The 24,211-nt window shown below is 48.6% G+C and overlaps 1 protein-coding gene across 1 annotated transcript in view; it reads left to right on the forward strand.

The window, feature by feature from the left end:
* LOC135220967 (uncharacterized) overlaps nt 1–24,098 on the forward strand; it is a 52,592-nt gene extending 28,494 nt beyond the window's left edge. The window contains exons 4-5 of the mRNA XM_064258639.1: nt 18,454–18,635; nt 23,963–24,098. Coding sequence (XP_064114709.1) covers nt 18,454–18,611 — 158 coding nt within the window. The 3' untranslated portion in view covers nt 18,612–18,635; nt 23,963–24,098. The remainder of the gene's footprint in view (nt 1–18,453; nt 18,636–23,962) is intronic.
* The last annotated feature ends 113 nt before the right edge of the window (nt 24,099–24,211 follow it).

Consider the following 24,211-nt stretch of genomic DNA (forward strand, 5'->3'; position numbering starts at 1 on the left):
CTCGGAAAGGGATGTCCTCAAGCTTTTGAGCCCCGACCTAGTGTTGTTCTCAGACGCCTCCATGGTGGGCTGGGGAGCAACTAGGAAAGGAGGAAGTGTCAGGCCTCTGGAGAGGGGAACAGAGGTCCTGGCACATAAACTTAAAAGAATTGGAGGCTATTCGGTTGGCTCTTCAGTCTTCGAAGAAGAACGATTGGTGGGCCGAGTTGTCCAGATCAACTCGGACAACACTACGGCTCTCGCTTACATAAAAAAGCAGGGGGGACACACTCTCGATCACTGTTCGTGATAGCGAGAGACATCCTTCTATGGGCGCAAGCTCGAAACATAGTGATCCTGACAAGGTTCATTTCAGGAATTCAAAATGTTCGAGCAGATCTTTTAAGCCGTCGACATCAGATGCTTTCCACAGAATGGGACCCTACATCTAGAAGTTTGTCAAGAGCTATGGAAGTTGTGGGGACGGCCGCTAGTCGACCTCTTCGCAACCTCGAAAACGAAGAGGCTTCCGATTTATTGCTCTCCAGTTCTCGACCCGGTAGCAATAGTGGTAGATGCCATCCTATGGGACTGGACGGGGATGGATGTGTACGCCTTTTCCCCCGTTCAACTCTTAGGAGAGGTAACAAGGAAGTTTGCGGCGTCGCCAGGAGCGAGAATGACTCTGATCGCCCCCTTTTGGCCCTCAAGCGATTTGGTTCACGGAGGTCATGTCTCTTCTGGTAGACTTCCCGAGAACCCTGCCAGAGAGAGTCGATCTTCTCAAACAGCCCCACTTCGAGATGTACCACGGAAACCTCTCCTCTCTGAGTCTGACTGCGTTCAGACTATCAAGAAGTTGGCCATAGCGAGAGGTTTTTCAAGATCAGTGGCAGAGGCTATTGCCAATGCGAGAAGAGCTTCCTCTCGAGCAGTTTATCAGTCGAAGTGGGCTGTCTTCAGGAGATGGTGTAGGAAAGAAAGGTATTTTCCTCCTCCACGACCTCTGTGAACCAATCGCTGAGTTTCTCCTGCATTTGAGAAATGTGGACAAACTAGCAGTGCCCACAATAAAAGGATACAAGAGTATGCTGTCAGCTGTCTTCCGCCACAGAGGATTAGATCTGACAAATGATAAAGATCTTCACGATCTTTTGAGATCGTTTGAGACAACCAAATACTACAACCGAAGGTTCCATCATGGAACCTTGATGTAGTTCTAAGATTCTTGATGTCGGCTCCCTTTGAACCTCTGCATGCTGCCTCATTGAGAGACACTACTAGAAAGGCGATTTTTCTAACTGCTCTTGCCACGGCAAAGAGGGTTAGTGAAATTCAGGCAATTAATAAAGATGTGGGTTTCAGAGGACACAGTGCAGTGTGCTCCTTGGATCCTAATTTCTTAGCGAAGAATGAGAACCCATCTAACCCCTGGCCAAAACCTTTGAAATCAGGGGTTAACAGAGTTCATCGGACAAGAGCCAGAGAGAGTCCTGTGCCCCTGTCAGGGCTCTCAAAATTTTACATGCAAAAGACCAAAGTTGTCGGGTCCTCTGAGAACTTATGGTGTTCTGTAAGAGACCCGACTTTTCCTATGTCGAAGAATGCACTGGCATTCTTTTTACGGAGCACCATCAGGGAGGCCCATGCGTCCTGATCGGATGGTGATATGAAGCTTTTGAAAATAAAAGCCCATGAAGTGAGAGCTGTTGCGACTTCAATGGCATTCGAAAGAATATGGCACTTAATGATATCATTAGCGCTACTTTTTGGCGAAGCAGAACTCTGTGTTTGCTTCACATTACCTGCGGGATGTGAAGACGGCATATGAGAACTGCGAGTCGCTTGGACCATACATATCCGCAGAAATGGTTGTTGGGGGCAGGGAGCAGCACAAATACTATCCTATAGAAAAGGGGTAGGTGTGCTTTTTAAATTTGGTGTTGGTTTATGGTTGAAGGGTTGGTTGCTTGAGGCGCTTTCCCTTTCTTTAGCCTAGAAGTTATGGGACTAACTTCGATAGGTTAGGTCAGGTGGTGGTTTTTAGCTTCGTTGCCCTCACAGTATGGTCAATATGGTCTAGTCACATTGTGGTCACGCCCCGTTGACAGATCATCTAGAGCGCACCAACTACACAGGTCACTACTTGTTGCAACTCTAGTAAAGCAAAAGCAGACTTCGGTGACAGTAATCAAGAAGTCAGCTATGCTAACAGGTAAGGAATCAAGATGTCAATCATCTGCACTTGAGGTGTTTCCTAAATCCTTCTATTCTGTCCCTTATTCCCACCCTCCAATGGTGGGATTCAGCTATATATATTATCTGACAGGTAAGTTTCATGAACAAAATGTTATTGTTTTATGATACAATAAAGTTTTTTGTTGTTCATACTTACCTGGCGATATATATAATTAAAGTACCCACCCACCTCCCCTCAGGGGACAGTGGTATGAAAAATCTGAATAGAAAATGGGAATGATTTCCTGATATCCTCCTCCGAGCGGCGAAAATGGGTACTAACACCTGGCCGCACACTGCGTGTGCCGGGAGTTTTGAAATTCTGTCGGACGTCGGAGAATACAGCTATATATATATCTGCCAGGTAAGTATGAACAAACTTTATTGTATCATAACAATAACATTGTTCCGACACGGCATACAAACCTTCGGTCCTTTTACAATAGGAAGGTACTAGCGGCAGCTGGATAGGTCGTAAGCTTTCGAACAAGGGTTCGGTTAGTTAACTGCTTGTCCGACAGGCGCGCGCTGCAGCGACTGGGAGGTAAACAAATCACTTTTGCTTTCGGCCTCGCGGTGGATGGACGTGTTGTTCGACGCTCTCTGCCCGCTTCTCGTCGTTTGCTTTCTAAGTATTTGGTTGTAATTGTGTGTGAAAGAGTTATTGTAAGTACAATTATTCTCTTTTTTCATATTAATTGCTGCTTCATTTAGTGATTATGATGGAATCTCCTCGCCTCGCTACCCCACGGAGACTTTGCCCGGGTATCGAGGGCGTAAATGCGGGAAGTTCAGATCGTTCCCGGAGATTGACCCTCATATTTTATGTGCTCGGTGTCGGGGGCGCGAAGCACCCGAGCCGAGCCCTGTGATGTGTGTATGATTGGTCGGAGGCGCAGTGGACTTTGTATGAGGGCAGGAAGAAACGAAGGCCTGCAAAGGAGTCGTCGGAAAGCTCTACCGCGACTCCTTTGTGACGGACACTTCGTCTTCTTTCCTGCCGCCCGCTCAACTTCCATGTCTCGCGTCCTTCCCCTTCGCCTCCCCTTCGGGGGGGTGTCTAGGTCCTTCTTCTCCCCCTGACTTTATCGAGTGTGGAGGAGGGCGCTAGATACCCTGACGTCCAGTTGTACTCTGGGTCCTCTATCCGTTCGTCTTCGGGCGAGCGGGTAGAGGTATCCACCTAATCACCCGACTTTTGCCTCCTCAGGTGCGGTTGCCGCGAAGGATGACCTCGGACAGGTGTGGGCATCGTTGGGGTTGCAGGGCGTGCCGAGTGTCCAGGGGCTGCTCTACCATCTCGCTGGCGCCGTGGCGGTCACCCATGCAACGGTCTCGACCACCACAGACCCTTACAACACCCGGCTACGCTTCACCTCCTCACCTGGTGTACACACCCAGCACGCGGTCTCTGTGACACCCACTACATCGTGGCAGGGGCCAGTCGCCGTAACTCGGGGGTTGTGTATGCCGCCACCTGGGTTTGCCGTGCTGCCGCGACCGGACTTCGTGTGCCCGAAGAGCTCGCCCACTGGACCTCCCCACCCTCCGGTACCTAGATTGTCTGTGCCGCTGGTCCGCCCATGGCGGGACCGCCTACACAGTCTGCCGTACCTGCCGTGACCACTGCTGCCGTTCCTGTACCTGCTCCTGCTGTCTCGTCTGCCGTTCCTGTGATGCCTGCACCTGCTGATGTTGTTCCTGTTCCTGGCGCCGCTGCTCCCGATGCTGATCTGTTCGGACAGGTGCGTCCGGGCCCTGTTGCTTCGGCAACAGCAGCCCCGGCTCCGTCCTGGATGACAGATCTGACGTCGGTCCTGAGAAGGTTGACGAAGAAGAAGAAGAAGAGGAGGAAGGTGTCGTCGTCGTCTTCATCGTCTTCTTCGTCGTCGTCGTCGTCTGCCGCCTCTTCCCCTTCTTCTTCTAAGGCTCCCCCGCCGAAGAAGAAGAAGGTCGCCTCCCCCCCCCCTAAGAAGTCTCCTTCGGGAACTTCTAAGGGCCGTTCTCGCTCTGGTGAGACGGGGGGGGTTCTTCCGCTGGTCACCCCTGCTCCTTACGGGGGCAGGACCCGTCTCTTCTTCCGCAAGGAAGAAGACTACGGGGACCAGAGAGTGCCGGCTAACACCGGCACTTCCTCACCTGCTGTCAGTGGTTCGGCCACAGCAGCAGGATCCGTCTCGGCCGCTCGTCCTTCGCGAGAGGTACCGAGTGTACGGTCGCCATACCAGCGACCGTGCAGCCAGGAACCAGACCTCTGAGTCCGCTCAGCGTCAGGTTCACGGCACGGAGCGGAAGACGGGGTGGTGACAGCCGCTCACGCGACTCTCACCAGGCCAGCTCTCGCTCTCAAGCGGCGAGCAGCTGGCTACCCGGGCGGACGTGACGGTCCATGACCGGCCACGGGCTGAGGCTGGGAAGAGGTCCCCCCGTTCGCCGGCACCAGCCACGGCTGGTGCCAGCGAACTGACGCACCGTGAGGATACGCACCGATCTCACCGTGACAGTGGAGCCCGCCGGTCGCCTGACCGTCGCTCTCACAGAGAGCGATCGGGTACGGCAACCAGCACCAGCTCCTCTGACACACGAGACCGGGGCCGCTGTTCTCGGTCCAGCCGTTCTCCACAGCGAGACGGCTCGACTAGGTCTGCAGGCTCGATCGCCACCGCGGGTGGGGCGATCGCCTGCAGTCCTCCAAGCCCGCTGGTTCTACCAGCGAGCGAGGAGAGAGCGTCAGGTCTTCCTCTCCATACCTTCACCTCCTCGGGTTACACCGGGAGGGGCGAGGTATTGAGGAGTGATCGTGAGGGGTGGCGCCCCTCAGGATCCCGCCACCGCGTCGTACGCACCAGGCCTCGGTTCTCGGACCAGCCAGGTCGTACGCACAGGTGGTTGGAGGAGGACCGAGAGGGGGCTGTCGCTGCTCCTCTCCTTGAGGGAGGAGGGTCTCGGGAGGTGCTCCTGTTTGAGGGACTGGACGGTCATCTCCGCAGGATGCAGTCACTCCTGAGATCCAGAGGAACTTTGCCGAGGTTATTGCGCTGATTCGTCAGCACAACGACCTCGGGGAAGGATCGCCGCTCCCACCATCCGAGCCCCACGTCCCGGCTCGAGTCGTTCTGGGCCCGAAGAGGGAACCCAGACCGATGGTGGGGTTGCCGCGTTCGGAGCTTGCGGACTCAGTGCTGGACCAGGTTGAATCACTTGTCTCCGGACAAGACGGTTCGCTCAAGTCTGGCAGGTCGAGCAAGCTGCTTCCACCTCCTCTGCTACGACAGCGGCGGTTTTACGTTGCCATCTGAAGACCCGATGCCGCCCAAACAGGTGAACCCGGAGTTAGCCAGGCTGACTCCGGGTGTGTCTGCAACAGCTCCTGTCCGAGAACCTGTGGTTCTCGCAGCAAGAGGCACTCGGCCTGGAATCTACCGCCATGGCAGCTTTCTCAGGCCGTCTCCTGGCTAGATCTGTGGTCCCTCCACAGTATCTAAGGTCGCAGCCAACTCCGGGGGTGGGAATTTCTCCCGAAGATGACTCGGCCTTCAGGAGACTTTGCCAGTCTGGGGGAAGAGCCATCTCCTTCCTTGCCCACCAGACGGTGAACCTGTGGGCCAACCTGGTTCTCCGACGAAGGGACGCTGTCCTTACTCGGGTTTCCAGGGCGGCCGGGCGTGAAGCGGCGTTGGGACTTCGAAACGGACCTCTACGGAGTTCCACGTCTCTCTTCCCAGGAGAGATGGTGGACGCTGCGGTGGACAGACGGCGCACTGACGACAGTGACCGTCTGGTTCACCAGGCAGTCTCGAAGGCTTCTGGGCAGCCTCGGACTGCGGCCAAGTCTAAGAGCTCGGTCTAGCGCTTCCTCGGCGGCTAAGACGGTTGCGGCGTCGAAGCCCCGGGGAATGACTCTGTCTTCTTCAACTTCTGGCAAGGGGAGCCGTAACCAGCCCTCCTCCCAGCCCTCCTCATCCCGTGGAGGCTCTGGGAAGAAGTCGAAGAAAGGGGGGAACGCTAGGGACGGCGTTCCCCCTCACCTGCTGCCGGAAGTGGGGGGGTCCTGGCCAGCCATTGGGCAACTTGGCAGCGCTACGGCGCCGAGACCTGGATTGTAGATGTCCTTCGGGAGGGGATATCTATTACCCTTCGAATCTCGGCCACCCCTCACCTCCAACCCGGTCCAACAGCAGTCGTACGTTCCAGGGTCATCGAAGGACGTAGCACTGAGACAGGAGATAAAGACCATGCTGAGCAAGGGAGCTGTAGAGATCGTCACGGATCAGTCACCGGCTTTTACAGTCGATTCTTCCTGGTGGAAAGTCTACTGGAGGCTGGCGCCCCGTGATAGATCTCTCTCCCCTGAACCGGTTTGTTCGCCAGACCCGGTTCACGATGGAGACGGCACGCTCAGTGCTCGACTCCATCAGGGAGAACGATTTCATGCTTTCAGTGGACTTGAAGGATGCGTATTCCAAATACCCATTCATCAGTCCTCCAGAAAGTACCTCCGCTTCATCCTCGACGGGACGGTGTACCAGTTCAGGGCACTGTGCTTCGTCTCTCAACCGCCCCACAGGTGTTCACGCGAGTGTTTCACTCTGGTGTCTGCTTGGGCCCATTCGCACGGGATACGTCTGATGAGGTATCTCGACGATTGGTTAGTCCTGGCGAGCTCCCGCTCGCAGTTGCTACAGGACAGGGATCGACTGCTCGAGTTCTGTCGCGATCTGGGATCGTGGTGAACTTCGAGAAGTCCGATCTCGAGCCCAAGCAGAGGATGAAGTACCTGGGTATGCTGAATCGGACAAACGGTAGCAGGGCGCGTCCCTTCCCCGCAGACTCGCGGATCAGCAGATTCAGGGAGGCAGCCAACCAGGTTTCCCTGTCTCGGCAGGACAGGTAGCTCAGCGATGGCAAGTCGTGATCGGACACCTGTCGTCGCTCGAGAAGTTAGTCCCTCACGGGCGTCTTAACCTGCGGTCTCTTCAGTGGAGACTAAAGGAGAGTTGGTCGCAGGCGACGGATCCCCCAAGCTTTCCAGTGTCACTGACACAGGAGGTGAGGCAGGACCTAGCCTGGTGGCTGGACGACAGGAACCTCTTAAGAGGAGTGCCCTGCGACTCCCCCCCCGGACATGCAGCTGTTCTCAGACGCATCGACCCGAGGGAGGGGGCGCACACCTGGAGGAGTTGCTGACTTCAGGAGTGTGGGACGAGAACGACAAGCACCTTCACATCAATGTACTGGAACTCAAGGCAGCGTTCCTCGCTCTCCAAGAGTTCCAGGACCGCTTGTGGGAACAACCTCAGTGGTGTTGATTGGTGCGACAACACCACGGTGGTGGCCTACGTCAACAAACAGGGGGGACTAGTGTCTCTCCCGTTGTACCAGTTGACTCGGCAGGTGCACGAGTGGGCCGAGGCACTCAATAGAGCTGTCGGCACTCTACATTCCAGGGAAGAGGAATGTAGTAGCAGACACGCTCACCGTCGGGATCAGGTGAATAGGGACCGAATGGTCTCTACACCAGGACGTGGCGGAAAGGCTCTTCGACCTGTGGGGGCGACCAGTCGTGGATCTGTTCGCCACCCGGCACAACAGGAAGCTCCAGGTGTTCTTCTCGGCCGTGCCGGACCCATGGGCAGCTGCAGAGGACACTCTTCAACACCCGTGGGACAACCTCTTCGCCTATGCCTTTCCCCCGTTCAGCCTGATTCGCAAGGTGATCAGTCGAGCACTGGTCACACCCGCCGAATCTCGGATGATCCTGGTGGCTCCCAAATGGCCACAGGCCATTTGGTATCCGGACCTGCTGGCTCTTCTCGCAGGAGAACCGAGAGAGATTCCCCCTTGGCACAACCTTCTCGCCCAGCCACCACGTCGAGCGGTACCACCACCGAGCAGTCCAGTCTCTACGTCTTCACGGCTGGCTGTTATCCACCATCTCTTGCGAACGAGAGGCTTTTCTCGTAGCGCAGCAACAGAGATGGCTGGAAACGTCCGTCAGTCCTCTGCCCAGCTGTGTACCAGGGGAAGTGGGCCGTCTTCTGTGGTTGGTGTCGTAGACGGGGTCTATCTCCTCTCAGAGCCACTCTTCAGCAGGTAGCGGATTTCCTCGTTTTTCTTCGCCGAGAGAAGCTCCTCTCAGTTTCCCCACAGTCAAAGGATACAGAGCCGCCTTGGCGCTCGTCCTGAAACTGAGGGGATTGGACATCTCGAACTCGTTCGAGATCTCCTTGCTTATGAGGAGCTTCGAAAGGTCTTGCCCACCCAGGGAACTCAGGCCCCCTGCGTGGGATGTGACTCTCGTCCTTAGGAGTCTGACTCGAACGCCGTTCGAGCCACTCCGAGAGTCGTCAGACAGGGATCTGACCCTCAAGACCCTCTTCTTGTTGCTGGCCCTGGCATCGGCGAAGAGAGTAGGGGAACTTCATGGTCTTTCCTATGATGTACGACACTCCAGGGGATGGGGATCTGTGACGCTCGATTTCGTCCCGAACTTTGTTGCGAAGACTCAGAACCCCGTCGATCCCTGACGACAGGTTCGAGTCATTCACGATTCCCTCCCTATTGGACTTCACCGATAATGATGCGGATGAGATGCTGCTTTGTCCTGTGAGGGCGCTACGGCGCTATCTGAAGAGAACTCGACACCTCAGGCCTGAGTGTCGACGCCTCTTCGTTAGCACCGGGGTCACCAAGAAAGAAGTATTCCAAGAACACTCTTTCTTTCTGGCTGCGTGAGGTCATCAGGAGGGCGTATGAGGCTGATGGTAGTGACGACATCCGTACGTCCCGTCCGAGAGCTCACGAAGTCAGAAGTATTGCCCCGTCGTTGGCGTTCCGTAAGAACTTCTCCGTGGCGCAGGTCCTGAAGGCAGGGGTCTGGTCTAACCAGACTACCATTTGTACGGTCCTTCTACCTTCGGGATATTGCCCACAGGTCCTTGGATACATTTTCCTTGGGACCCGTGGTGGCTGCTCAACAAGTTGTGTAGCTAACCCAGACCCTCGCAGGCTGAACAGCATCGAGTCCTGGTGTGACTGTGTGGATGGATGTGTGAGTGAGTGAGTGACTGGCTCTCTCTTCCCATCTTTTCCTTCCCCTCTACCTGTGGGCAGAGGGCCATGGTCGTCACTAACGCTGGATGAGGACGAGATGCAGGTGAGCTATATGACAGAGCCCCATCCTATCCCTTTCACTAGGGATAGGAGCAGAATATCCACCACTTCCTTCTACAAGGGGGGGAAGTGGATGCCTACAAGAGTCAAACCCATGACTTTATATTTGCTCCTGTACAGGAACAAGTTCTTACATTGCTGGTACGAAGAGATACGCATGCCCTCTCTTAGTACTCGGTCCAGAGGTCTGACCATTGATCCTGCGGTGCACACCCCGATCAATCGGACAGAGGCTTGGATCCCTCCCTCGCTCTTACGACCAGGGAGGCTTCCAAGGTTGGGCGAACACCAGTCTGTTCACAAAAGACTCAGATTCCACCCACCAAGAAGTGAGTCTTCCTATTGTAAAAGGACCGAAGGTTTGTATGCCGTGTCGGAACAAATGACAATTTGTCCAAAATTGCATTTTTCCTAACTATACAAACCTGAGGTCCTTTTACACATAGCCCCACCTCATGCCACCCCTCACTCTGCAGTTTTTGCTTGGGCCAAAAGCAAAGTGATTTGTTTACCTCCCAGTCCCGCGCGCTGCGCGCCTGTCGGACAAGCAGTTAACTACCGAACCCCTTGTTCGAAAGCTTACGACCTATCCAGCTGCCGCTAGTACCTTCCTATTGTAAAAGGACCTCAGGTTTGTATAGTTAGGAAAAATGCAATTTTGGACAAATTGTCATTTTTTGTACATGCAACTTCCCCGGCAGATATATACTTAGCTTATGTCTCTGACGTCCGACAGAAATTCGAATTTCGCGGCACACGCTGCAGGTAGGTCAGGTGATCTACCCCCCTGCCGCTGGGTGGCAGGAATAGGAACCGTTCCCGTTCTAGAACCAGATTTTCTCTGTCGCGGTAGTGTCAACATATGTTGTTGCTACCTCCTGACTTGATTTTCGTTTTTCATCGCCATCGATCTTCTGGGCTGTCTTTTGCAGGGAAGTACTGGCTCTTTGGTTCGGCATACGCTTTTATTAACTTTTTAATGAATTTGGCTTCGAAAATTTCGAAGAATATATGACGTGTAACTACCGAAATTTTCGGTAGACACTCACATAGTTTGCAAGAAAGGGAAATATTAATATTTATTCATTAATATGTGTAATAAGTGTTAGAATTGATTGAGGAAATATACTGACTTCCTACTTTAGGGAGTCAGTAAAGCTGTAACTAGATACGTTTCTTTTAAAAGTTTTTTAGAAACTCGTTACTAACGAGCAATTAGAGTATTAACAGTACTAGTAGTGTTGCATCCTCATCACCTTCTTACTTCGCAGAAACTTCAAATTCATAATTGCAATTTGAAGACAAGGATTGTGGCTCAAAATGCGAGCTATTGAAAGGTAAGAAGTGATTACTAGTGTTCCCCATTGCAGTGGAGGGTGCGTCTGATCGGCTCTGTCTCGCTCCCAGGCCTAGACCTCTTTCAAGCTCCCAAGCCCAGGGGAGAAGGAATGTCGAAAGCCGTAAGGGGGTTTCAGAGAATCCCACCGGTCAGGCGTCCCCTCGGCAGGTTCTGTAGAGCGTCCCAGACTGCCAAGGATAGCCATTGAAAAGGCATCCTTAAAAAAGTGCGTCTCTTCATCTTACATCCGAAAAGACGAAGAATGTATATGTTTGATGATCTAGCGCGTTCTCTGAAAAACTAAGAGAACACTGAGCAAGAGCCCAGCCAGGAACTTAGGAAGCCGCGTTCCAGCAAGCTAGCGTGAGCCACGTTCCAACAGCCAGCAGCGAGCCGCGTTCCAGAAAACAGACTAGCGCGAGCCGCGTTCCTACAACCAAACGCGAGCCGCGTTCTAGCAACTGAGCGCGAGCCGCGTTCTAGAAAATTTTTTCTTGGCGCAAGGCGCCTTCAAAGAGACGAAGCGCCAGCCTGGCGCAAAATTGCAACAGAAAAACAGACGGCTAGAGCAAGGAGCCTTATAGTACAGTGGCAATCAGAACGATCCTTCCATTGAACGTTTCCGGGCAAGAGGCTCTTTCTAAAAGGGGTCTAGTAGGCGCTCGGAACTATCAGGGCGCACGGGACCTTCCACACAAGCGAACGTTCCAGGAGCGAGTCTCCTTTCTAGCGTGCGGAACATTCCAGGCGCGCGGAACTATCCAGGCGCTAGGCGCAAGGAGCCAGGCGCCAGAATATTCCAAATCTTCTTAAGAGAGAGAGGTCAGTCGCGAGGCTCCTCTTTGAGTAATGCGGACACACTCCCTCATTCATGCTCTTCCTCGTTATGAAGAGGCAAGCGCTTTGGGAGTTTTTCTTATAAGAATCTCATCGACGTTTGGGTATGATGGCGGATAGGAAATATCTACTTCCTTCCGTAAACCCTACAGACGAACAGGAATTCTGTCTCTTCCGCGATTTATGAGGAAATCACGAAGATTTAAAGAGTTCCTAGATTAACTTCCTTCCTTAAGGAGATATATATACTCTTTCTATCATTCTATTAACAAAAAGAACGAAGACAGTAAAAATTTTTCCTTTATCTGCCTCGGCAGGGAAAGAAGGTAGTTGAGTATCTGCTGTATGAGAATACGATACGGCAAATCACACATACCGTAGTTACTTCTTTGTAGAGCAACTCAATTATCAGTATCCTTCCAGGAATTTCCTAGGAAGGACTACGCTTAAAGGGATTGTTAAGACAACACCTACTTAGCTTCTAGATTTATCGAAGTCTTGTTTCGCTTAAATATGCATTAATAAGAACTTCCTGAAGTTCGATAATTTTATAAGATTCCTTTATTTAATGGAGTAGCTGGCAACTCTGGAAGAGTAAGGCCAGACGGCTAACGGAGACTGCTATCGCGCCTTAAAGACCAACGCAGTAACATGTAGGTGTCGGTCATTAGTGGTTGTTACATGTCTCTCTCCTGCGGGATGGAATAACTAACCGTGTCTCTCCCCTACAATCGCGGTTTTAGCCTCGGATTGAGGGGATAGTTAAGCAAACATAATAAAATATTGTCTGCCTTTTGCTAAGAAGCTTTCAATAAGAAAGATATTACAACCTTTCAATGCTGTTTACCGTAGGTAACATTATTAAAGGATTCTAACGCAGCGGAAATCTCTATTATATGATGCTCTCATGCTTACGAAGCATGGCTTATTAGAGTACATGCTTAGTGAAGATGAATGTAGTAGAAGAGAATTCACTTTAAGACTACGGTATAGTCAAGTCTTATGCGCATACCGAGGTTAACTACAGAATTCCTAGTATCGTTACAAAGGTTTCCTAGATTAATGCTGTTTACCACAAGAATGTAGACAGTATTATAAAGGAGTCTAATACGGCAGAGCACGAAATAATATAATTCTCTCATCCTTTCGAGAAACGCACACAACCTTTTTAGAATCGGATATTGCTCAAGAGATGGGTGAGTCGGATGGGAAACATTCTCTTAGTGGCAGAAGTTGTTTCCCTGAATGGACTATACTACGTATATAAAAGTTTTTTCCTACTAAGAACGGAATTAACACGTGAAAGGATGTCGGGTACCATAAGGGCACAGATGTTCTGGCACATAACCTTAAAAAAGAAACTAGAAGGAAGCGCCAGCCTGGCGCAAAGCGTCAGAAGCGCCAGCCTGGCGCAATGCGCCAGAAGTACCATCCAAGATATTTTCTCGTTTTAGCGAGTTTATTAACCTAAGAGTCCAAGTTAGTGGTTTGGTTTGGTGTTTTGCTTCTCACCTCGGTGGTCGTGGGTTCGATTCTCGGCCATTCCATTGAGGAGTGAGAGATGTGGATTTCTGGTGATAGAAGTTCACTCTCGACGTGGTTCGGAAGTCACGTAAAAACACCATACAAACAAACAAACAAACCAGTAGCCTCTCGGAGGCTCGGTAACGGCAAGATTCGTTCCTGATTTCGTTACCCATTTAATCGGAAAGGGGTCGTTACAAGGAATGATGAAATGATTTTTTTTTAATCACTTAGGCCAATTCCACGACTCTCTCATATCGCAAAGAGCATCGAGAATCTCTTTTTTCGCCCCTGTTCGCGTCAACAAAAGAGAACCTATTTGGGAACAGACACGGAACGTAACGATCCTTAAAGGTTCGATGCAAGATTTTGCATGTCCGTGAGAACCTTCTCGATCGAAGATAATAACTGTTAACGTATGTCTAACATTTATTGAAAAGAGTTTTGAGAACCTGCGGAAAGTCTTCTTCATAGATCTCTTCGCAAGGTAGAAGACGAACAGGCTTCCTATAGACTGCTTCCTTTTCCTCGAACCAAGAGAGGTAGCAATATACGACATCTTTAATTTAAAGAAGGGAATAAACTTTTTAGTCTTTTTTCCCTAGTTATAAATTCTTAACAGATATTAAGATAAATGGGCGTCAAAGGAAGAGAGGATGAATGCCTCATTTTGGCCTTAGAGAGGTTGGATTCACAGAAGTCACGTTTTCTCACAGCATGTTTCGTAAGGCTTTTCCAAGAGTATCTGGATATTCTATCAGAATCTATTATAAATAGACCTGAAAAACCTCTCCACTCTGAGTCTTTCCACGTGCAGACTGACCAGAAGTGGACATGAATGAGAGGATTTTTCAAGGTAAATGACAATAGTCATGGCTAAGACATAGAATTGCTGCAGATCGTGCTAGATGGAATGAGGAAACTGTCCTCTTCCGATACCTCTGTGAACCACATAGCGAGGTTTTTTTTTCTTCACTTTCAGAGAAGAATCACCTATGTATATATCTGCTATCAAAGAACGCAGTAAAAGGCTATACTCTGTCTCTACAAGGGGAATTAGAGATAACAGAGGATTAAGATCTTCGGGATCTATACGATACCGCAATACGACAAGAGTAGGATATCATGTACTTCGAATGGAATTTTTTTTTGTGGCCACAGATTCCGTGTTCCGACAAAATGGAACTGCTCCTCATCAAACTTCTTTGAGGAAGTTTATGAAGGAATTCTTTGTTTCTCTTAGCCCTAAACGACCAAGAAGACAAGTGAATTTTTTGTGCATTGGAATCTCGCATCAGATTCAATGGAGACTCGGCAATGGGTTCTTGCCAGCATAGTATGTCTGGCAAAAGAACTAAATCCCTCTATTCCTGACGCAACGCTTTCAGATAGAAGTTTAGTTGCCCAGGCAGGGTACTTACATTTTCATCTACAGAAGAAGAGATGGTTTTTAAACGTTTGCCTACAGAGTCTTCGGGGTGCGATGAGGGCTCAAAATGCTTCCCAGAAGGTATTCAGAAGAATACAATAAGAGCTAGAAATCAGGGTTCCGCCCAATTTCAGCTCAGTCTCTCCTTCGACTTCCAGACTCCTTCCCTTCCTTCGGGCAAGGATAGGGAAGATTCTGCAACGAGGAACCTCATCAACATGTAAGAAGAGATCTCGTTAGCAAAAGAAGTGTTCACGAAGGATCCTCCTCGGAGGAAGACTCTTCTCTCTCGTATTGTTAGATATCCTGTCGTCTACTGGGTGTAGCTGACTAAAATCACCTCCCCTTGCCAGGGGGCCAAAAGCTCAAAGGGGAAGAATTTCTTCCACCCTTCTCCAGTCTCCTGATAAACTATGTGGTTGTTCAGGACTCTCGGACAATGTAGCGCCAGCCAAGCGCCAAATGCCAATACAGGCGAAAAACGCCAGAGGCGGACAGTTCCAAGGAACTCTGTCATGGCCGGATACTGAGAAGGAGCGGGCCTCCAACCTAGAGGCGAACAAATCGGACAGATATAAGAGTGTCCGATGTGGACATCGCCAGACAGCCTAGAGACTCTTCCAAGCTCGAAGCTCCAGCAAGTGTGGAGGAGCCAAGCCAGGCGCGAGACGCCAGCCAGGCTCTAGGAGCCAGCCAGGCTCTAGGAGCCAGCCAGGCTCTAGAAGCCAGCCAGGCGCCATCCAGGTGCCAGGCTCCTTCAAGGCTAGGCTCCAGTCAGGATTGAGGATCCATCCAGGCGCAAGGCTCCTTCCAGTAAAGAGAAACCTAAAGCTCTGTCATGTAAGAGGGCTAGTCCCCATTGATATGATACAGGTAAGGCTCTGCCATGTAAGTGGGTCAGCCCCCATTGGCACGATCCGAGAAGGCTCTGTCGTGGTTAAGCGGGCATAGCCCCCATTGACATGATCCAGAAGGGTTTGTCAGTCATAGGTCCCTACCTCGCTGAAACTCTTGAGGCATGCAGACTCATAGACAGTAATCATGAAGTCTTCTGCCAAGCTCCAGGGCGCAAGGCGCCAGCCAGACGCAAGGCTCCAGCCAGGCGCGAGGCGCTAGCCAGGAGGGAGGAGCCAATCAGGCGCCAGCCAGGCGCGAGGCGCCAGCCAGGCGCGAGGCTCCAGCCAGGCTCTAGGCGCCATTCAGGCGCAAGGCTCCAGCCAGGCGCGAGGCGCTAGCCAGGCTCCAGGCTTCACCCAGAAGAGATCTATATCAAAGAATGCCCTGGCCTTCTTTGAGACAATGTGATCTCCTAAGCACTTGACAAGTGCATTGATGATTCCTTCAAACAGCTGAGAATTAAAAGCGCATGAAGTGCGAGCTTTTGTATTCTTGTTCTTTCCTTAACAATATGTCATAAGGACATATAGCTGTCACATACGGGAGATGCAACTCTGTGTTGACTTCCCATATCCGAAGGATGTCAAGATAACCTACGAGAGATCCTTCTCTCTTGGTTGATACGTGTCTGCGGATACATTGCTGGGATAAGGGAGACCGATACTGGATCCTTAAGCTAGTGGAGTTAAATTTTATTTTGTTAACGTCCGTGTTTTTTCTTTGGGTTGTTTGAAAGGAGTTTGGGGATAACTCTTTTCAACTTAAGCACTAACCCTCGTGTTAGGATCAGGTGATCGGGATCGGTGTTGTGCTCCTTAATTATGCCACTAGGCATAGGCATATTGTCATGTAAGAGGCTCTGTCGAGTAAATGGATAAGACCCCATCGACAGACCCACAAGAACTCTTAGCCATAGGTCACATCCTCGCTGAGGCTCTTGAGGCGAAGCAGATTCCTAGGCATTAGCCATGGAATCTTCCGCCTGAACAAGTAGGAACCAAGGTTTTATTTATTTATTACCTACAACGTATGTTGTTTACCTGTCTATTCAGTAAATAGTTGTCTCTTACCCACCACCAAGGGTGTCAATCAGCTAAGTATATATCTGCCGGGGAAGTTGCATGTACAAAAATGATATTGTTAGAATACAATAAAGTTTTGTACATACTTACCCGGCAGATATATACGATGAATGGCCCACCCAGCCTCCCCTCAGGAGACAGGTGGAAGAGAAAATCTGGTTCTAGAACGGGAACGGTTCCTATTCCTGCCACCCAGCGGCAGGGGGGTAGATCACCTGACCTACCTGCAGCGTGTGCCGCGAAATTCGAATTTCTGTCGGACGTCAGAGACATAAGCTAAGTATATATCTGCCGGGTAAGTATGTACAAAACTTTATTGTATTCTAACAATATCATTTTTCAATGTTTTCAGAGTTTATGTTTCAAATTCATCTTCAGTTATGATTGTTTTTGTAACGGAATGTCCATATGTGCTTCCTCCTGTCAATGTGAGATTCAGCTGTGTAATTTGTTTCACATATACTTACAAAGTAATTACAGATTGGAGCCCTCCCTCACTCTCCACTATTGGACATTAAGCACAAAAGCAGTGAGCTCCTCTGTTTTGTTGTTCCTTTTGTTCCCAATAGTGGGCAGTTTAGTCACCTACACAAAACACAATTGATTCACTACCCGCTAGCTTCAAATTTTAGCTGTCGCATATTTTATCATGAAAATACCATTTTAAAAGCTAAAGGAAATATCAGTCATTTATTTTGTTGAGGTTAACATTATTATGATAATGTACTAATTTCTTTCAACAAGGTGTATATACATTTGTATTTTACTAAGGAGTATATTCTGTTACGAAGTTGGCTCAGTTTTTGAAGTTCTGTAACAACTACTTACTGGTGAGTATGCGTTAGTACTACCACTCACCTGGCTGTATACCCTCTCTTTCCCTAGCTACCATCAAGAGAACTCTTCACGGCTCTGCAGTCACTTTTGCATGATTTTGGCTGTTTAAATGCATGTTTTACATCACTTGCTAATTTTTTTTTTTTTTTTTTTTTTTTTTTTTTTTTCACATCAGTGTGTGAATCTGTGTGAGAAAGTTGACTGTATAATTAGATGTAGTACTGGGTGACGTAGGCATGTGTATGGCAGGTTCATCCCTCCCCCTTCCCCATGACATAGAGCCTCACTAGTCTTGTGCTTTTGAAATTGCACTAAGGATTTAGCTTGTAAGGAGAATGATGGCAACACTCAGTGGGAGGCATTTAGGTCCATGAGGAAGAGTACAAAAAAAACTTCTTTGATGTTGTCAGGTAGTAACAGCTTTCCCTTCAGCCTGAAAGCTCTTTCTAGTACCTACCCTGCCAAGACTGTTCTTAGACCAGGACCAAGAGATATCTTCCTTCACTCTCCCCTTGTATTGAGTCAGTTTTCCTGCCAGTGAGCGTCACACTTGACTAGACCTTACTCCAAACTTCCTATGGAGCTGCAGGAGGTGATGAAGGTTCTCTGGTTGTCGTTCCGGTTTCATGGAAAGCTTGTTTGCTGTGTTCCTGCTGTCTGTGGCATTAGCCATTGTAACTCCAACTATTGCTTTTCTTGATGCACCAAGTACAGGAGCTCTTTCCCTGGGGAAATAATTTGTTGATTCATCTAAACTTCCTGGAGTTAGGGTCTCATTCAGAAACCAGACTTTGGAATAGGCTCCAACTAAAGGAGTATGTGTACATGTATAAAGAATGAAGGTTTGTATGTGTCATTAGAGGCTATTGCAATTTTTTTTAATGCATATTGCATTTTTCCTTGATATACTAACCTGAAGTCTTTTATATACTTTCCATCTCTAACCATCCATGGAATTGTAAATGTAACTGAATGAAAAGTTTGGCTTGCATCCCAAATGTTGTTAAGCTCTTTGACTGAACCAGCTTTGCACCAGAGTACTCCTTTATATATGTAAAAAAAAAAATAAAACTTGCCGTAAAAAATTATTTACTAACTAGTAAAGTTTACTTATTCAGCTCTGGATCAGAAAGAAGCAGTAGGTATTCCAAGTCACGTTCAGCAAGAAGCAGCCAGGATAGAGACTACAGTAGTAGAGGATCGACAAAAGATCGAGAAAAGAAAGAAGTGGAAAAAGAAAAAGAAAAAGTTAAATCCCCTTCACCCCCTCCAGTAAAACAGAAAGTAGTTGAGCAGAAAGGTAAGAAAATTACTCATAAAATGGCTATTAATTTCACACATATGAATTTGTTAATAAGATTTTAGATATTAGAAAACTTAACCTGGCAATCTAATTGAAATTATGACTGTATTGATGATGGTATTAGATTTCTTATAGTATTCAGATTTATATAGTTGTTTTGTAAATACCTCTGTTGGAGATTGACCGTCAATCAGTTCTTAATGAGAAGGTGAGTTGTAAGTAAATTCTTGACAAAAAATACAAATGGAGGGTACCATGTTATATGACTTGTTTAAAAACAATATTTTCATTATCTGGATAAACTAATCCCTTATAATATCAGTGTTACACCCCTCAAATTCATCAGATTGTTTCTGATATTAGAACTTTTGAGCATATTTTTTACATATAAATCCAAATATATGGCATTTTTATTGTAGTGTCTTACCGAACAATTATAGAGCCGTGATTTCCACGAGCGGCAGGATACTAAATTCAAATTTAGCGCGTCGGCGTCACCAACACTGGTGGTGATGACGTCATCTCCCTCCACTCGCGGGAGAACCAGGTACAACTGCCCAGGTGAATTCAATTCTTTTCCTGCCGGCGTCCGGTGAACATCGGTGGTCGGTGCGGTTGGATGACTTTGCTTCGCTTTTTTTCTTGTGGAATTGATCTTCGGAATTGGTGAAGTACTCTTTTTTGGCGTTGTGGTTATTTTGCTTTTTATTTAGGCGTTGCCATGTCGGATTCTAGTCCGTCGGGAGTTAGGTTTTGCATCTCAGGATGTAAAACTAGATTATCCAAGTTAGAATATGATTCTCACACTAAATGTGTTAAGTGTAGGGGACAGGTTTGTTCAGCAGATCGAACAGAGGATTCACATCACCTCTCGTGTTATTCACGTCTCCTTAGATTTCTTCTGGTATCTTATCCAGATTATTTTGAGAAAGCGGCCCCGCGCTCCCCAACTTCGACTTTTTTGATGAGGAGGAAAACTTCAGACCCTCTCCTCCCAAAACTTGTTCTATCTAAAGCGGTTAGACATTCGTTGAAAGAGACGGAGAAATGGATGTCTATGAAAAGAGACTTAGGGAAGGCTCTTTTTGCTTACCCTCCCTCTAAGTTGCTTCGTAAGAGGTATAGGTTTTATGTAACTGGGGAAGCTCCTTCTCTGGGAGTTTCTGCCTCCTCCCAGGGAGACTTCTCCAGTTTAATCGACTCCTCTAGAAGATCTGCTTTCGCCGCAGCGAAAGTTTTCTTTACAGCGCCTGAGTTGGACCACGTTGTAAAGAATCAATTTAAACTTTTGGAAGTCTTTAGCTTCCTTGATTGGACTATTGGCGCTTTAGCAGCCAAGATCGAAGACTGTCCTTCTCTTTCTCAGGAGTTAGCGGAGGATTGGATTGGTGTTCTGTCCTGTGCGGACAAATCCATTAGGGATGGATGTGATGAGTTAGCTTCGCTCATCGCCTTTGGTACCCTTAAGAAAAGGCAACTTTGGTGCTCCTTTGCTTCTAAAAGGGTTACGTCCCAACAGAAGTCTGCTCTCTTGTTTGCTCCTTTTGTGAAAGATAACCTCTTTCCAGACGATGTAGTGTTGTCAATTTCGTCTGCGCTAGATAAGAAATCTACTTCGGATTTACTGGCACAGTCTACTAAGAGACCTAAAGCTCCTGTGGAGACTGTTCCTTCGGTTTCTCCTCTGGCCCAAGCGCCTTTTCGAGGGGGAGAAAACCCAAGCGCTTCTTTCGGCCGAAGTCGAATTTGCGACCCTCAGTCTAAAGGCCATCGGTCCAATGGTTAACAAACCTTCCAAATGAAAGCTCGGTTCTTCATGCACCAGTGGGAGCCAGGCTGGCGCTGTTTTGGGAGGAATGGGAAACAGAGGAGCAGAAGCCTGGGTAGTGCAAGTACTCAAGTTCGGCTATCGTATTCCTCTCGTTTCACCTCCCTCGCTCTCACCTGTGCCAATTCCATTCCAGGCATACTCTCCGGGCTCAGACAAATTTCTGGCGCTAGCCGCAGAAGTGGAAGCGCTTGTTCTCAAAGAAGCGATAGAACAGATAGAAGGGGATTTTCCTCCAGGCTTTTACAATCGCCTTTTTGTAGTTCCCAAGTCATCAGGGGGCTGGAGGCCGGTTTTGGATGTGAGCGCCCTGAACTTGCATGTCCAGAAAACAAAATTTCATATGGAGACCACTCGGTCGTTCTGGAGTCCATCAGACAGGGGGATTGGATGGTCTCTCTGGACATGCAAGACGCTTATTTTCACATTCCGATACATCGCGAATCTCGGAAGTACCTGAGGTTCATGTTCGAAGGCAAGGTGTTTCAGTTTCGGGCGCTTTGCTTCGGACTAGCGACCGCTCCTCAAGTTTTCACCAGGGTTCTATCCCCGATAGGAGCTGGCTGCACATATTAGGAGTAAGAATCTCCCTCTATCTGGACGATTGGCTTCTCCGGTCGGAATCAGAGAGTCGGTGCATGAAGGACCTTGGAACAACTCTGGATCTTGCCAGAAAGTTAGGAATTCTGGGTCAACAAACAGAAGTCCCAGTTGGTTCCATCTCAGAGCATCCTTTATTTGGGGATGATTCTGAATGCTCAAGTTTTTCGGGCTTTTCTGTCCCCGAAGAGGGTTCAAGGCTGTCTGGAGACAGTTTCAGGAGTTCTTGGACAAAAAGGTAAGTTCTGCCAATCAGTGGATGAGGCTCCTGGCAAATTGACGTCAGTGGAGAAATTTGTGACGTTGGGAGACTGCACATGAGACCTCTGCAGTTTTTCCTGAGAGCCTCTTGGTGCAGGAAGACACAACCAGACTCGATTACCTTTCCTGTGTCACAGATCAAATAAAAGAGGACCTAAGGTGGTGGCTCTCTCGAGCAAGGTTGGAAGAAGGGTTAGATTTACGACCCATCCTCCCGAACCTACAGTTCTTTTCCGACGCATCGGACACAGGTTGGGGAGCCCTACTGGGAAATCAACGGACTTCAGGAGCTTGGTCGGAGAAGGAGAAGAGTTCCACATAAATGTAAAGGAACTGTTAGCAATTTTCTTGGGGCTCAGACAGTTTCGGAGCTTAGTAGAAGGTCGAGTAGTGGCAGTGCATTCCGACAACTCCACGGCTCTCTCGTACGTGCGGAAACAGGGGGGACTCAGTCTTTCTCTCTGTACGAAGTATCCAAGGATCTCCTCCTGTGGTCAAACGAAGCGAAGGTTCAGCTAGTCCCGAGATTTGTTCCGGGAAAGATGAACGTCCTGGCGGACGAGTTAAGTCGTCAACAGCAAGTGTTACCTCTGGAGTGGACTTTGGACAACAAGATTTGTCAGAAACTTTGGCGCCTTTGGGGTACGACCGTCAATAGACCTGTTCGCGACATCAAGGAACAACCGTCTTCCTCTCTTTTGTTCGCCAGTCCCAGATCCTCTAGCTTGGTCGGTGGACGCAATGCTGTTGGATTGGTCGGGTCTGGAAGCTTATGCATTCCCTCCGTTCGGTCTAATAAGAGAGGTGCTGAACAAGTTCATGTCGCACAGCAATGTAACGCTAACGTTAATCGCTCCCTTTTGGCCCAGGAAAGAGTGGTTCCCGGACCTTCTCCAGTTGTTAGTAGACTTCCCCAGACTTCTTCCTCCAGAGAAGTGGCTTCTCAAACAACCTCACATCAAGAGGTTCCACCAAAACTTGTCCGCTCTAGCTCTGACAGGGTTCAGACTGTCCGGAATCTTGTCAGAGCGAAAGGATTTTCAAGAAGAGCTGCAGAAGCTATCGCTCGTTGTAGGAGAGAGTCTTCTAACAAACTCTATCAAGGGAAGTGGAGAATCTTCAGAGAGTGGTGTAGAAGTGCTAAAGTCTCTACTTCTGCGACCTCTTTAACAGAAATAGCAGATTTTCTTCTATTTCTTAGGAACTCTAAGAAACTGGCTCCTTCGACGATCAGAGGATATAGAGCCATGCTCTCTTCGGTTTTTTGACATCGAGGTTTGGATATTTCCTCCAATTCAGATCTGTCGGACCTCATTAGGTCTTTCGAAACCACTAAGCTCCCGCAAGATACAGTGGCTTGGAACTTAGATGTGGTGCTTAAGTTCCTCATGGGGCCACCGTTTGAGCCTTTGAAGTCGGCTTCACTCAGGAACTTGACTAAGAAGGCACTCTTTCTTATTGCACTAGCTTCTGCTAAGCGTGTCAGCGAATTGCACGCTATAGACAAAAGAGTCGGTTTCTCTCAAGGCAATGCTGTATTTTCGGTATCTTTGACCTTTCTAGCCAAAAATGAGAATCCTTCTAATCCTTGGCCGAGGAGTTTTGTGGTAAGGAACTTATCTGATTTGGTTGGACATGAGGAGGAAGAAAGGCTCTTATGTCCAGTCAGGGCTATTAAGCAGTATCTGTTTGCCACTAAGGGTATTAGAGGACAATCTTCTAAGCTCTGGACCTCGGTTCAAAATCCCTCTCGTCCTCTTTCTAAGAATGCTATATCGTTCTTTATTAGAGAGCTTATCAGGGAAGCTCACTCGCAGTCCGAGAACGACAATCTTTCCGTTCTGAGAGTTAAAGCTCACGAGGTTAGAGCAGTGGCAACTTCTTTAGCATTCAGAAAGAATTTATCTTTAGCTTCGATTCTTCAGAGCACGTTCTGGAGATTGAATTCGGTTTTTGCGAGTCATTATCTCAAAGAGATAGAAACGGTTTTCGAGAATTGTAAAACGTTAGGTCCGGTGGCGGTTTCTGGCATGGTGTTGGGAGAAACGGCACAGGGGTCGTCACCTCTATGCTAACTTTTCACCTTGAATAGGTTGTCGAGTTCAAGGGAAGCTGGGGGTACTGAGTACCTGGGATACTCACCAGTCTGTTAGGTCAGATTTTACAATGGTTGGGTATATATGTTTTTAAATCTGGTGTTGGTGACAAATGTTTTGTATGATTGAATTTCTGGTCTTAGCCCAGGGCAAGGGCAATCTTTGTTGTTACTATCCTCCGTCAGTCAGCCTTGACTCGCTTGAACTACGGAAGGATTCCACTCCTGTAGAGGCTAACTTTGGTCAAATTCCAATTCCTCTACATAGTAAGAAGAGCACCGACCAGAGGCAGTAACGTCTGCTGTAGCTCTCTTACAAGTAGGTACAACAGACACCTTGAGTGTTTACTGGTATTGCAATAAATGTAACCATTTAAAAATACTAGTGGTCCACTGAATCCCACCTTCCCATAAATGTGTAATCAGCTCTATAATTGTTCGGTAAGACACTACAATAAAAATGAAATTTTCATTGTTAAAATGAAGTTTTATTGTATACTTACCGAACAATTATGATTATACCCACCCTCCTCCCCTTAGGTGGACGGACGGGCAGAAAGAATTGGATTCACCTGGGCAGTTGTACCTGGTTCTCCCGCGAGTGGAGGGAGATGACGTCATCACCACCAGTGTTGGCGACGCCTACGCGCTAAATTTGAATTTAGTATCCTGCCGCTCGTGGAAATCACGGCTCTATAATTGTTCGGTAAGTATACAATAAAACTTCATTTTAATAATGAAAATTTCATATTTTCTGCCCTTTTCAATTGTCCAATAATATTCATTTTA

Source organism: Macrobrachium nipponense, chromosome 2 (genome assembly GCF_015104395.2).
Source record: "Macrobrachium nipponense isolate FS-2020 chromosome 2, ASM1510439v2, whole genome shotgun sequence".
Classification (NCBI taxonomy): domain Eukaryota; kingdom Metazoa; phylum Arthropoda; class Malacostraca; order Decapoda; family Palaemonidae; genus Macrobrachium; species Macrobrachium nipponense.